Source organism: Chiroxiphia lanceolata, chromosome 28, assembly GCF_009829145.1.
Source record: "Chiroxiphia lanceolata isolate bChiLan1 chromosome 28, bChiLan1.pri, whole genome shotgun sequence".
Taxonomy (NCBI): domain Eukaryota; kingdom Metazoa; phylum Chordata; class Aves; order Passeriformes; family Pipridae; genus Chiroxiphia; species Chiroxiphia lanceolata.
In genome coordinates, this window is record NC_045664.1 from 3365995 (window position 1) to 3380035 (window position 14041).

Here is a 14041-nt window from a genome sequence, read left to right on the forward strand (position 1 = left end):
ACGAGCACCTTCAGATGTGGTTTTGCCCCAAAGCAGCCCTCGGTAGAACAGAAGAACAGGGAGTTTTTGATATGGTGGTCCCAGCCCACCAGCTTTGCTCCTGCCCAGAAGCTGCCGTGCCTGCGCTGCCCTGTTTATTTTTATCCCAGCTCCTGCAGGATGAGGCGGATGCCTCCCGGGGGTTTGCATCCCGAGGCGTGGTGGAAGGTGCTGGATGGCTCTGCCAGCCACCCCTGCAGCCACCAGGGCTGAGGACGGACGGACTCACGGACTCGGCCCGGCTTGTCCTCACTTGTCGGCAGCTCTCGCTGCCGTTCCCTGCCCGCAGCCCCGCGGGTCCTCAGCCAACCTCACATTTCCTCATTGCTAGGAAGTGGCTAATTCCCCCCGGGCCGGTTTCAATGGCTCACAGATCCCTGGCTTTTTGGCCTCCCACCAGTTTCTGCGGTGGTTGAAGCGCAGCCCTCGGGAGCAGCGCGTTCCCAGGCACGCAGCCTCTGGATTTCACCGGCTGGGAGGGCGTCTGTCCCTCACACGGGGTCATGGCATGGATACCCCAGTGCTGGATTCACCCCTGCTCCAGCTCTGCGGCCTCTGAGCCATGCTCACACAAAACTGAGCCGTGCTCACACAAAACTGAGCCCTTTTCCCGTGGGATGCAGCGGATCCGGGGAGTTCCGCCCTCCTTTGCTCCCCTCCTCCGTTAGGGAACGTCTCTGGAGTGGGGTGATCGTGGCACAGCTCTCAGGGCTGACACGCAAGAGTCCGTTTCCTCTTCTCTTTCTTGGTTTCACATTAAAAAAAGCCTTCGTGGCACCTCTCTGCAAACCCCTCGCTGGGGTCACTCGGGGCCACCAAGCCGAGGTTCCTGCTGGTCCCATAAAACCATCCCTGGTTTCTCAGCCTGCTCCATGCCCGATCCCTGGCTGGAACCCCATCATTCCCAGCGGAGCTGTTCCCTCGGGACCACTTTCACTCCTGGCCCTACTATTTAGTTTTCCTGCTAATCACACTGTCTCCTTATCTCCAGGTCACACTGCGCCAGCCACCACTGCTATTGTTCCCCGGCTGGATAATAACAGGAAAGACCTCTGGGCTTGGAAAAAGAGACCTGTCCCGGACTCGGATGACCCAGAGGTTCCCAGCTTGCTGGTGAATACAGCAACGTGCCCCTTGCTGCCACAGCCTGGAGTCACCCCCTGACCCCAGGCCCTGGGAGCAGTGGGAAGCTGTGGGATGCTCTTTGGGGTGATGCCAGGAAAGGGATGGCAGAGGTGTGGGGACCGTGGGGTGCAGGCAAAGCTTCCCTTTGCAGCACTCTGGGTGCTCCTGCAAGTGCTTCCCAGGCCTCCAGCCATCTCCCAGTGCTGTCCCCTTCAGGGACCAACCCTGCACCCACTTTCCTGGGGCGTGGGGTGCCCCAGGATCAGCAGGATGGGTTTGCAGCTGCTCTCTGCTCCAAAGGGCTTTTCCTGCCCATCCCAAGCTTTTCACCCTGCTGCTGCGCAGGGTGAGGGCAGGGCTGATCCCCCTCTTGCCACGGGGGACACTGAGGCAGGAAAGGGCTTCCCACAGCCACCCACGGTGCTCCCTTGATTTCCCCCACCAGCCTCCCTGGGGTTTGGCTTGTGGGGATCCGTCCTTTGGGACCGACCCAGGGTCACCCAGGGCAGCAAGTTCTGCCCGTGGGTCCCTCCACCCCCTGCAGGAGGAGGGACATGCACGTCTCCTTTTCCAGGAGGGACAGGAGGGACATGCACACCTCCTTTTCCAGGAGGGACACGCACGTCTCCTTTTCCATGCATATTTCAGTGCGAGCGTTTCTGAATATTTCCGGAGGAGGAGGGTGTGGAGTTTTCACAGGCAAATCAGGAAAACCCAGGTGAGGAGGGAGCCGGCGCTGTGCAAGGACGCAGCCTGTGCCGGGAGGGTGTTGGTCCAGGATCAGGAAGGCTGCTGCAGTTTCTCCTGGCTGGAGTTCTCTCAGGCAGAGTTTGGCCCGAAATGAGGATTTCCCACGCCCAACAGCAGCGGAGAAAGTTTCTCCTCCTCCAGAAATTACGGATTACCCTGAGCCCCATCCCCGCCGGTGCTGAGCATCTCTCACACCCAGGCCACGGGAGGCCCAGAGAATAAATTGCTGCAGGCGCAGCCACATCTGGGCAGCTGTTGTTTGCCAGAGGGAATTGCCCCCCCCCCCCCCGGAGTGCCGCATCCCACCTCAGCACTCGCAAACAAAACACTCCCAGCCCTGAGAAACCACGGCGGCTTCATCAGATACCCCTGAGACACCCACCTGTGGTTTGGGTGGCTCGGGGTGTATTTTTTCCCTTCTTCGAGCTGCTCGAGAAGGGTTTGTGCCGTCGACCATCCAGGCGGCCGCCCACACGCATGGCCCTGGCACAATCGTCCCCGGGGGTGGGAGGCAGGTGACCTTTCAGGTCCCCACCAGCCACACTCTGTTTACGACTCTGTGACCTTACCAGCCCCAGATCCACATCTACAGCGAATCCAAGGGCCTGGGGAGGAAAGTCTCCGTGGCCTGGTAAATTTGTGCCTCAGGCTTCGCGTCTGAGCATCCTTTGTAATCCAGGATGAGGTGACAATGATGGTCGTCATTATCATCATCATCATCATCATCACCGGTGATCCACCTCTCTCTTTGTGGAGCGGAGACACCACCAGTGAGTCCTAAAAGCCTGAAAACCACAGCAGAGCTTTCCAGAGACACTGAAAGAAGCAGTGATGAGCACCCCGTGATGACTCTCAGCCTCCAAGGCTCTGTCCAAGCTCAGCTCCCATCTCAAGCCCACCAGCAAGGTTTAGAGGACGAGCAATCCCATCTGCCTCACCACGAGGCACGAAACCCAGGCTAACGCTCCCCCCCCCCGTAAGTGCATTTCCCCCGCCGTTAACTAGGTGAAAAACCCTGAGGAGTTCCCCTTTTCGAAGCCCCGGTGGTCTCTGGAGGGCTCAGGGCACATGAATCAGGGCCCGGTCACAAGACTGAGAGCGGTGAGAAGTCACCCGTCAGCTGACAGCACCCGCAGGGACACAGTGGCAGCTCCACGGGGCACCAGCAGGGTGTTGGCACAGGGAAGGGCACAGGGCTGCTCTCAGCATCCCACAGCCCCAAAGGCAGGACTGGGGTGGGAGCAGGGGGAGCTGGGGGCTCTCAGTTCCTCGCTGAGGGGAAGCTGCCAAAACTTGAGTGGGTGTCACGGGGATTGAACCAGGTGGGACAGCACTAAACAGTGTCAGGGCTTGTCACAACCTCTGCACAGGCTGTGGAGGAGAGCTGAGGTGAGGGGGTACAGGGGCAATGCGTGGTGTGGGAGACTTGGAATTGGCACTGAGGAGGGGATGCCAGCATTTCATAGAGCCCTGGAATGCTTTGGGTGGGAAGGGAGCTTAAAACTCATCCAGTTCCACCCCCTGCCATGGGCAGGGACACCTTCCACTAGCCCAGGTTGCTCCAAGCCCCGTCCAACCTGGCCTTGGACACTTCCAGGGATCCAGGGGCAGCCACAGCTTCTCTGGGCAACCTGTGCCAGGGCCTCCCCACCCTCACAGCCAAGGATTCCTTCCCAGTATCCCATCTAACCCTCTCTCTGGCAGTGGGAAGCCATTCCCTGTATCCTGTCCCTCCATGCCTTGTCCCCAGTCCCTCCCCAGCTCTCCTGGAGCCCCTTTAGGCCCTGCAAGGGGCTCTCAGGTCTCCCTGGATCCTTCCCTTCTCCAGGTGAACCCCCCCCAGCTCTCCCAGCCTGGCTCCAGGGCAGAGGGGCTCCAGCCCTCGGAGCATCTCCGTGGCCTCCTCTGGACTCATTCCAGCCATTCCACATCCTTCTGATGCTGGACCCCAGAGCTGGAGGCAGCTCTGCAGGTGGGGTCCCACCTGAGTGGAGCTGAAGAGGAGATCCACGTGCATGAAACCCCGTGGAATCACAGATGCCAGCAATGACAGTCACTCAAACAGCCGGATGGGGATGGGGCTCACGCGAGGCAGGTGTGTGGGATGATGAAAATAAGTGAAACCTCTCAGCTGCAGACTCCATCCAGCCCGAGCTGTAATTTAAAACCATCCAGAGCATCCCAGGTGAGTCTCTCTCTTTTCTCTCCCCTTCCTTTGGGTAAAGAACTCTGCTCGGGATGCTCAGACCCATTAAGCTGAGCCAGTCCAACCCCCATGTGGCCGTTTTCGTGCCAGTCTAAGGCTGCCTTGGTTTATTTTGGCTTCGGGCCGTTCCCCATCAAACCGCTGTTAGTAACTGAGCTGTCCCGCTCTCCCCGGCCGGGTTTAACGGCGGGACCTCGTGACTCGGGAGCTTTAAACCCAGCTTAAACCCTGCCGTGAGGGTGTGGGGTGTTATCGCTGCACCCACAGCCCCAGTCACCCCGATTTGGCAGGGAACAGTTGCATTCCCAGCGGGAAGCAGGTGCCACTCGTGTCGGGAAGGGGGGGACAGATGTGACTTCACGCTGCCGTGGCACCGTCACCCGTGGGGGGCAGACGCCCACCCGGGTCGGGGTGAGCCAAGTGTGGGGCTGGCACTCGTGGGGATGTTGGGTTTTCCAGAGCAGGGCGAGAAGCTGGGCCAGTCCCTGCTTGCTCCGGAGCAGGAATTCCCCACGAGACCCTCGCCCGTCGGTGCCGAGCAAACCCACACCCCTCCACTACAAACCTGGAGGAACGGGGTGGTGATGGTGATGCCTGACACCCCTGACGGTCGAGGAGGGGTGGTTCTGTTTTTTTTTTTGGGGGGGGGGGTGTCTCCGCTCTGACCCTCGTGGGGCTGCGCGGCCGCGGGAGCCGGACCCGCAGCATCCCCAGCGCGGCGGCTGCGGGCGCGCTCCCGCCGCGGGAACGCGGCGATGGAGAAAAGCGCTGGGCGCACTTCGGGGAGCGAGAGGGGGGTCGGCGGGATCCCCTCCTCACCCCCGCGGGCCGCGGCGGTGCCGCTCAGGGTGGGTGCGGGCGGCGCATCCCCCTCCGCGCCCCGCACCCGCCCCGCACCTCGGCAGCGCCGGGGGCGCCGGAACCGGCGGCCAAAGAAGGGAGCGGAGGCGGGGCCGGATCCAGGCCTTGTATGGCGCTTCCCCTCGGCCGCCCGCCCGCCGCCGCCCCGCTCTCCCCCCTCCCCGGTCCCCCCCCCCTCGCCCGCCGCCGCCGCCGCGCTCCCCCCGGGCCGCGCCGGGCCACGGGCGGGGCGGGTGATGGGGAGGGTGGGGGGCTTGAGGCTATAAGGGGGGGGCGGGAGGGGGGCAAGTGTGGGGGAGAGTGACAAAGAGGGGGTGTAAAAGAAGGAGAGTGCCCTGCAAAGGATGGGGGTGATAAGGGTGCAAGGCTCCGGGAGGGGTGGGGGGGGTCTGTGCAGAGCTGGGGGCTTTGCGCGGGTTCTGCAGGGATGGGGGGGGGTTCTGTACTGGGTGGGGGGCTCTGCGAAGGATATGGGGGTTCTGCAAGGATAAGAGGGCTCTGCAAGGGTGGTGGGGGGATCTGCACAGGATGGGGGGACTCCGCAAGGATGGGGGGTTTCTGTGCAGGATGGGGGGGCTCTGAAAGGATAAGGGGGCGTTCTGAGCAGGGTGGGGGGCTCTGCAAGGATAAGGTGGGGTTCTGAGCAGGGTGGGGGGGATCTGCAAGGATAGGGGGGTTCTGCCCAGGGTGGGGGGACGCTTTTTATTCGTCAATGGATGGGCGCCGCTGCAGTGGTTGGGGCTGCAGTGGCTGGGGGGCTGCAGGGAACGAGGGGCCCTGAAGAGGATGCGGGGGGCCTTGAAGTGGATGTGGGGGGCCCTGAAGTGAATGGTGACCCTGAAGTTGATAGAGCACACAGGCCACTCCTCCCCCTGCACTCACAAACAAGCCAAGTCAGGGCTCGCTGCCCCCCGCTCCTGGTACACGTTCCCCCCGCCCTGCGCTCCGCAGCATCCCCCCACCCACCCCGGCACCGCGGAGCGACACACCCCGGGCCTGGCAGCACCTCCCCAGCCCCCCTGGTGTGTCCGTCCCACTCTCCCGCAGCGAGTGCCCGGTCCCCTCCCGCCGCAGCCCTCCCGTAGCCCGGATTTCACTCCCATGGCAAAGCCGGCCCTGCAGGAATTGGGTAAGTGGAGCTATTGCAACACAGCATTTTTCCATACATTTGCTATATAACTCGGAGGGTTTTAAAGATAGCATCAGTTGGCACACTTAGCACGAAACCACCTAATTACTGACGCCTTGGAAGTGCCAAACTTTTAAAGGGGGGAGGTGAGGTTAAAATCACAGGCGACCAACAAGTGTTACCTGTTTTTAAAGTATTCCAAGCGCTGCTCTCCACGGGAGTCGGGGCATGGGGAGGGGGCGGCTCGGGGCAGAGCCATCCCTTCTGTCACCACTGCCACCACAGCGAGGAGATGGAGGCTTCTGCAGCCCCCCCGCTGACCCTCTCCTTCCCACCAAACTCCACTGCCTGGCGCTGTGGTTTTCCACGCACAGCTGCCATCCCGTTTCTCTCCCGTCCCGGGTTGCGGGATGGGGTTTGTGACCGGTTCCCCCGCGCTCCTGGTCTCCAGTCGGGGAAAAAAAACCCTCCCGGTAAGAGCCTGGCTCTGAGCAGCCCCGGGGGCGGCCGCAGGGTCAAGCACGGCGGGGGCGGGCTGTCCCCGCGCCCCCGCTCCTTCCCGGAGGGAATGATCCGGGCAGGGAGGGGCTGGAGCCGCCGCCACCTGCCCTTCGTGGGGGTCTGGCATCTCTCGGTGAGGGAGTGTCAGTGCTGGGGCGGAGACCCCCGGCCCGGTGCAGCGTGCCCGGTATCCGGTGCAAGATGCCCGGTGCCCTTAGCAGGGTTCTCGGTGCCCGGTGCCCAGTGCCCAGCGCAGAATGCCTGGTGCAGGATGCCCGGTGCAGGATGCCTGATGCACGTCCGGTACCCGGGACTCGATGCCTAGCGCGGGATGCCCGGTGCCCTGTGGAGGGTGCCTGGTGCTCGGTACCCCTTCTCCGGTGCAAGATGCCCCATACCCGGTGCCCGGTACCCCTTGCCCGGTGCGGGATGGCCGGTGCTTGGTGTAGGATGCCCGGTACCCTGTTCCCGGTGCCCCTTTCCCGGTGCAGGATGCCCTGTTCCCGGTACCCCTTTCCCGGTGTAGGACGCCCCGTTCCCGGTACCCCTTTCCCGGTGCAGGACGCCCGGTACCCGGAGCGTGATGCCCGGTGTCCGGTACCCCTTTCCCGGTGCAGGATGCCCCTTTCCCGGTGCAGGATGCCCGGCGCCCTGTCCCCCTCGCCCCAGTGGCGGGGTCCCCGGTGGTGCCCCCTTTGCCCTGTCCCCTTGTCCCCCCGTCCCCGCGCGCGCCGGTCGCCGCTTCCTGCTCTCTCTTTCTCTCTCCCTCTCTCTCTCTCTCTCTCCCCAAACGTTCCATTGTGCGGAGCTTCCATTGTGACGTCTCGGCCTCGGCTCGGCTTTGTCTGTCCATATATGGGCAGCTACGTCACGGAGCGCTCCCGCATAAAGGCCCCGCGGAGTCCCCGGCGGAGCAGTCGGGCGGCAGCGAAGGAACCGGGCGAGCGGAGCGGGGCCGAGCGCGGGGGGGAGCGGGGCCGGGAGCCGGCGACAGAGAGAGAGAGAGAGAGAGGAGGGGTTAAATCCTCCCCCCCACCCCCCCCCCCCAACCCCGCTTCTACAATCACATCTGCCAGCCAGATCGCCCCCCTCCCCCTCGAGGAAACACCACCAAGGGACCCCACGGAGGACCGCGCCCCCCCCGCGCCCCCTCCTCCGCGGCCACCCCCGGCCCCCCCGCCCCCCCACGCCTCCTCCTCCTCCTCCTCCCCCCCGCCGCCCCCGCCCCAACTTTTTTTCTTGCATGATTTCCCTCGCACGGATTTGCCACTCGGATGTTGTTTCCTCGGGAGCTGAGCTCGGAGCCACGTTGAACCAGCCTTTTCCTCCAGTGCTATGACAGGCAAACTACTGGAGAAGCTGCCGGGGACCATGAACACTTTGATGAACCAATTGCCTGACAATCTGTACCCAGAGGAGATCCCCAACTCTTTGAATATCTTCTCCAGCACCAGCGACTCGGTGGCTCACTACAACCAGATGGCTGCAGGTAAAAGGGGAGGGGGGGGGGGAAGGAAAATGGGGAGAAGCGGCGCAGCGAGGGGGGGGGGTGTGGAAGCCGGTGGGGCGAGGAGGAGGATGCTGTGGGTAGGGTGTCATGGAGCCTCGGAGGGAAGGGAAGAGCTGGGGCTGGGGAGCGTCCCCCCCCCCGCACCCACCCACCCCTTTTCCTCGCCGTGTTCTCCGCGCGATCGCTGCAGGGGCTCCGCCGAGCGCTGCCGCCGCCGAGCCGCCGCCGCAGGTACGGGCACGGCGGCCGGGGCTCCGTGGGGGAGGAGGACACGGGTGGAAAAGCCGGGGGGGAAAGGCCGGGGGGCACCCCCGTGTCGCGCAGCGGGGCCGCCCGCCCTCGCCGGGCTCCGCGCGGGTGCGGAGGCGCCGCGGACGCGCGTGGGGCCGTGGCGGCCGCCCCCCCCCACACCCCGCAGCGGCGGCGGCGGCGGCAGCGTGGGCTCCCCGGGACGCGGCGACGACTTTCCCGGAGCGCGGGGTTGAGGGGGAAAAGGAGCTGCGGGGAGGGGGGGGGACAGGAGAAGGGAGGACCTGGGGGGCACAGGTGAGCGCCGAGGGCGGCGGGGGCGGGCGCTCCCCGCGTGTCCCCGCTCCCACGCGGAGCCCCGCCAGGCTAAACCCCCCCTGCCTCCATCATCCCCGTGTTTCTCCTCGCCGGGGCTCGGCGCAGGGAAGGCGGCGAGTCGGTAACGGCGGCGTCGGCGGCCGCAGCCCCGGCTCCGCGGAGTGCCCAGCGCTGCCGGGGCTGGACGGGGAGGAAGCCTACCTGTAGCCGCAGGTACCTCCTTCCCCCGGCGGGGCGGCGGTGGGGTGTCCCCCCCCATCCACCCACCCAGGGCAGCTCCCCGCGGGGGCGGCGGGGGCGGCCCCGCATCGTCGGGACCCCCGGCAGGCAGCGCCGCATACGCGGGGTGGAAGCAGAGAGGGGAGCGGGGCCAGGGGGAACTGGCGCATTCCCGGCTCCCCAGAGCATCCCTCGGTGCGTCCCCGGTGCTCCCCCTCTCGGGCCCACCCGGCTCACCCTGCCCCGCTTCTCTCGCACTTTGCAGATAATGTTATGGACATTGGCTTAGCGAACGAAAAGGCCGGTCAGGAATTGTCCTCCTACTCGGGCACTTTTCAACCCGCCCCGGGCAACAAGACTGTCACCTACCTGGGGAAATTCGCTTTCGACTCGCCCTCCAACTGGTGCCAGGACAACATCATCAGCCTGATGAGCGCCGGCATCCTGGGGGTGCCGCCGTCCTCGGGCGCGCTCACCAGCACGCAGAGCTCGGCGGGCAGCATGGGGCCGCCGCAGGGCGAGGTGGACCAGATGTACCCCGCGCTGCCGCCCTACTCCTCCTGCAGTGACCTCTACCCAGAGCCCGTCTCCTTCCACGACCCCCAGAGCAACCCCGGCCTCACCTACTCCCCCCAGGATTACCAGGCGGCCAAGCCCGCCTTGGACAGCAACCTCTTCCCCATGATCCCAGACTATAACCTCTACCACCACCCCAACGACATGGGCACCATCACGGAGCACAAACCCTTCCAGAGCTTGGACCCCATCCGCGTCAACCCGCCCCCCATCACCCCGCTGGAGACCATCAAGGCCTTCAAGGACAAGCAGATCCACCCGGGTTTCGGGGGGCTGCCGCAGCCGCCCCTCACCCTCAAGCCCATCCGACCCCGCAAGTACCCCAACCGGCCCAGCAAGACGCCGCTCCACGAGCGGCCCCACGCCTGCCCCGCCGAGGGCTGCGACCGCCGCTTCTCCCGCTCCGACGAGCTCACCCGCCACCTCCGCATCCACACGGGCCACAAGCCCTTCCAGTGCCGCATCTGCATGCGGAGCTTCAGCCGCAGCGACCACCTCACCACCCACATCCGCACCCACACCGGCGAGAAGCCCTTCGCCTGCGAGTTCTGCGGCCGCAAGTTCGCCCGCTCCGACGAGCGCAAGCGGCACGCCAAGATCCACCTCAAGCAGAAGGAGAAGAAGGCCGAGAAGGGCTCGGGCGGGCAGCCCCCCGCCGCGCCCCCCGCCGCCGCCGCCGCCACCACCTCGCCCCCCGTCGCCCTCGCCCCCGCCGTCACCACGTGCGCTTGAGGGACCGTGGGGGGCGGCGCGGTGGCACCCCCTTCTCCTCCCCTTGCCCTCTCGGCGCCGCTCCGGGGGGAACCCCCGCGGTGTTCAGGATACCCCGGGGTTGTGCTGCGACGGGTCCGCGCCCGGATTGAGCGGGTCCAGGCCGCCCGCACCCGGATCCTGCCTGCACTTGGATCGACGGGACCCGCACTGCCCGCACCCGGACTGCCCGGACTTGCGCTGCCCGCGCCGGGGCTGCCCGCACCACCTGGATCCCGGCTGCCTGCTCCCGCACCTCCCAGATCCCGGCTGCTTCCACCCGCACCGCCCGGGGCCGGGCCGCCCGCACTGCCTGGATCCCGGCCTCCTGCTCCCTCAGCTCCCGGATCCCGGCTGCTCACACCCGCACTGCCCGGGGCCGGGCTGCCCACACCCGGCTCACCCGGATCCCTGCTGCCCACACCCTCTTCCCGGATCCCTGCTCCCGCACCTGGATTACCTGAACTTCCCGGATCCCGGCTGGATTGCCCAGTCCCGGCTCTCCCGGCGGCTCCAGCTCTCCCGCACCCCACCACCTGCACCTTGCTCCTCCCGGGGACATCCCGCCCGCACCCTCCCGGCCCAGCTCCGGGCTGCCCGGGCGGCAGATCCCGGGAATCCCGGCTAACCCACATCCCAGGGCTCGGTCCCGAGCCGCCCGCTCCCCCCGGGGGCTGAGTGCTCCAGGATCGGCCTCCCCCCCACCACCACCTCCTCCCTGGTCCCGACCCGCCCGGCTCCTCCAGGGCTGGGGACTCCAGGATCCGTGTGGGGATGGACGGGCGGACGGACGGACGGATGGACGGACGGATGGATGGAAGGAGCCGATCCCTCAGCGGGCCTGGAGCCCCCGTTGCCCCCCCCATGCCCGTGTCCCCCCCGTGCCCCCCAAGCACCGGCTCCCCGTGGTGGAGGTAAGAGGGCTCGGCCCCCCCAAGCCGGGCTGGCGGGCGGGGGGCGGCTCTGCGGGTCCCCCCAACTTCGGGGGTGTTGTCCCAGCAGCAGCTTTTGGGTTTGTTTTCTTATTTTTAATTTTTTTTTTTTTCTTCTTTTCCTTTTTATGTTATTTTTATTTTATTTTTTTTTTCAGCAGAAGGGAAATTCTTTACAGAAATGCAGAAAAAAAGCACCCCAGTATTTTGCTGAATACTTTTTGTAATGTGAGATATTTTTATTTTATTTTATTTGGTCACTTTAAAACAACCACCCAACTATGGAGGAGAAAAATCAATTAGTCCTCTATTTTATTTTTTTTTTCTTTTTTTTTCTTTCTCCTTCTGGTATGTGCATGTCATTGCATGACTGCTCTGATTTTTTTCTTCTTTTGTTTTAATAAAACTGTGCTCAGACATTTAAGCTAAACTAAGCAAAAATAATAATAATGACTTAAAAAGAAAAAAAAATCTTTGTTGCCAAAAGGTCGTGCTATCCAGGTTTGATGTCTGCATGTGAAAAAAAAAAACTACAAAAAAAACACATTAAAAACGTACAAAAAATAAAGAGAAGAGGAAGAATGCAGTCTAATTTATGTGAACTGAAAGGAACAAAAAAAAAAAACAAAAACAAAAAAAACAAACAAACCACAATCAGGTTTAACCACACAAACCTAAGGGAATGATATTTTTTGAAAGACTTTTGTATAAAGTTGAGTACTTAGAGAAAAAAAAAAATCATACCAGATGTAATATATTTTGTGGATGTTTTTATTTCTTGGATTTATAGTACCTTATACTAAGGTTAAAAAAAAAAATTATGCTTGATATTGTGAAAAGGTGACAATTTTCACACACATTTCATTTGCTCATTTGTCATGTTGTAATGCAAATATGATAGTTAATGCATACAGCATTTTTAAGGGAAAAAATCAGAAATATTGAACTGATGTATTGTTGTACCATTTGCACTGTGAGCAAATGCTAATGCAGTAAATATATTGTGTTTGCTGACAATCAAAATCTGTAGTAAATATCTTTATTTGCTTAAAAATGATCTATACTGCTTTGGAAAGAGAGGAAAAAAAACCCAAACAAACCAACCAGTAACGTGTAAGGGGGTTGTAAAACGTGCAGGGAAGTGGGTGCTGTGTCTCCTCACGGGCGACTTTGAAACCTGTTTGTACGGACTTTTCTTTTTTTTATTTATTTATTTTTTTTTTTCCCTCCTCCCCCCCCCCTTTCCGAGCGTTGTATTTCCTTAAATATTATTTTTTTACGTGATTTAAAAAAAAAAAAAAGAAAAAAAAAACCAAAAAGAAATAACCCACTTCTTTTCTCAGCCTTCCCCCCCCACCCCACACACCCCCTTCCTTTCTCTCCTTCAGTTCTGTTTGCAGGATTGGCACAGCGAGACCGGCTGGGTGACCCCGAAGGCGACCGGCTCTTGCGTCCCCCCCTCTTTTTTCCCGGTTGCTCCCACTCCCCCCCAAACCGTCCTTGGCGCGCCCTTGGCCTCGCATCCCGCTTTTCCCCGCTCGTGCCGCCGCCCTGACCCCGCTGCCACCATTTTTTTTCCGGCGGCTTCCGCGGCTCTCGGATCACGGTTGGGCCAAAGAGGATCGCGCCGCTTCAGCCGGTAATGCCCCCGTGCCCCTTCGCCCGCCAAATCGCCCCCGGGGCGGCGCCCAGAGGGGATTTCATTCCCGGGCTGGATCGCTCCGGGATAAAAATAACCCCGCTGGGTTTCGGCGCTGGCACGAGGAACGAGTGGGAGAAGGAGCTCGGAGGCGCTCTGGATGTTTGGGATGGTGGCGCGCGCGCGGTGGTTGAATCCGTCCCCGGGGATCCAACCGGGGGGCTCCTGGGGCTGGGATTGTGCTGGAGGATCCCAGAGTGAGGGTCTGGGGGGTCCCTTGGCACGCGTGGGTCCAGCTCTGCCGGGTCGAGCGTCCCACAAGTGTCCCCTTTGCCAAGGCCTTGCTGGCAGTGCTGGGGGTTGGTGTTGGCGCTGTGGTCTTTCCCGGTGTTCCCGAGGCACGGAGGCGTTGGAATTGTTGTCAGATTTCCCGCAGATCTGCAGTTGGGCCCGGAGGAGCTGCTGCTCCAGCTCTGCCCATCCCAGGGGGTTGCTGAGCCCCCTGGGCTTGGAGGGGCTTTAATTTGGGGAGAATCTGAGGGCTGACGGTGGCTCGGGGCCCACCTGGCCCAGCCAGGGATGGCATCTCGTGGCACTGGGGACTTGGCTTTGGAGCCCACGGGCGCTGTGTCGGGTGTGCTCCGGTGCCTCTGAGTGGATTCCCATGTGGCTGAGTGTCTGGTGACCATGTGAGGCTGGACTGGGGCGAGCTGGGATCGTCCTCCTCTCCGGGAGGTCCTGCAGCCCCCAGGGGCTGTGTGTTGGTTTTGGAGCCACCAGTCCCCGCGGTGTCCCCGTGTGTGGCTCGGATGAGCCGAGGTGGATGGTAGGAACCGCCGTGGCCCCCAGCGTCACCCGAGGGAGCTGTGGCAGTGTTGTTGGTGGTGGCTGTGCCCATTTCCACCGGTGGCTCACGCTGGAAGACGCTGGAGATACCGTCAGCGGGCAGGAGATGCCACAGCGAGGAGCCACCCGAGGCCGCGCCAACATTTTGGGCTCCTTCCGTGGGCGAGGAAGAGGAGGAGGGAAGGAGCCCACCAGGTCCTGGGCACCCGCTGTGCCCCCCGGGCCCAGCCATCCCTGCTGGGCAGGACCTTCCCGGCACGGAGCAGGAAGCCGAGGAGCACCGGGAGCACCCTTGGGTGGCAGAACGCGGGGAGTGCGTGCAGCACCTTGCACGAAAAAATGTTGGTTGCTACGGAAACACGGCACTTTCCATCCCCGTTCTGGGCTATCT

The 14041-nt window shown here is 62.6% G+C and overlaps 1 protein-coding gene across 3 annotated transcripts; it reads left to right on the plus strand.

The window, feature by feature from the left end:
* The first annotated feature begins 6021 nt into the window (after positions 1–6021).
* EGR3 (early growth response 3) lies at positions 6022–12188 on the plus strand. 3 transcript variants are annotated; one of them, XM_032712540.1, is made up of 3 exons: positions 6022–6110; positions 7943–8100; positions 9173–12188. In XM_032712540.1, exons 2-3 carry the CDS (start codon positions 7947–7949, stop codon positions 10213–10215), a joined length of 1197 nt encoding a protein of 398 aa, XP_032568431.1. In that variant the 5' UTR covers positions 6022–6110; positions 7943–7946; the 3' UTR covers positions 10216–12188. The 3 variants fall into 3 exon arrangements, 2 of the variants coding, with proteins under 2 accessions (XP_032568431.1, XP_032568432.1); XR_004361044.1 differs by lacking the exon at positions 6022–6110 and having other exon boundaries at positions 7551–8100; positions 9173–11147; positions 11327–12188; XM_032712541.1 differs by lacking the exons at positions 6022–6110; positions 7943–8100 and adding an exon at positions 8310–8352.
* Positions 12189–14041: the final 1853 nt, after the last annotated feature.

Bases quoted from the DNA above. Each gene is read 5' to 3' on its own strand.
- EGR3 (XM_032712540.1), top strand. From the start codon at position 7,947: ATGACAGGCAAACTACTGGAGAAGCTGCCGGGGACCATGAACACTTTG. The intron at 8,101-9,172 runs GTAAAAGGGGAG...CGCACTTTGCAG, and splicing joins CTACAACCAGATGGCTGCAG to ATAATGTTATGGACATTGGC.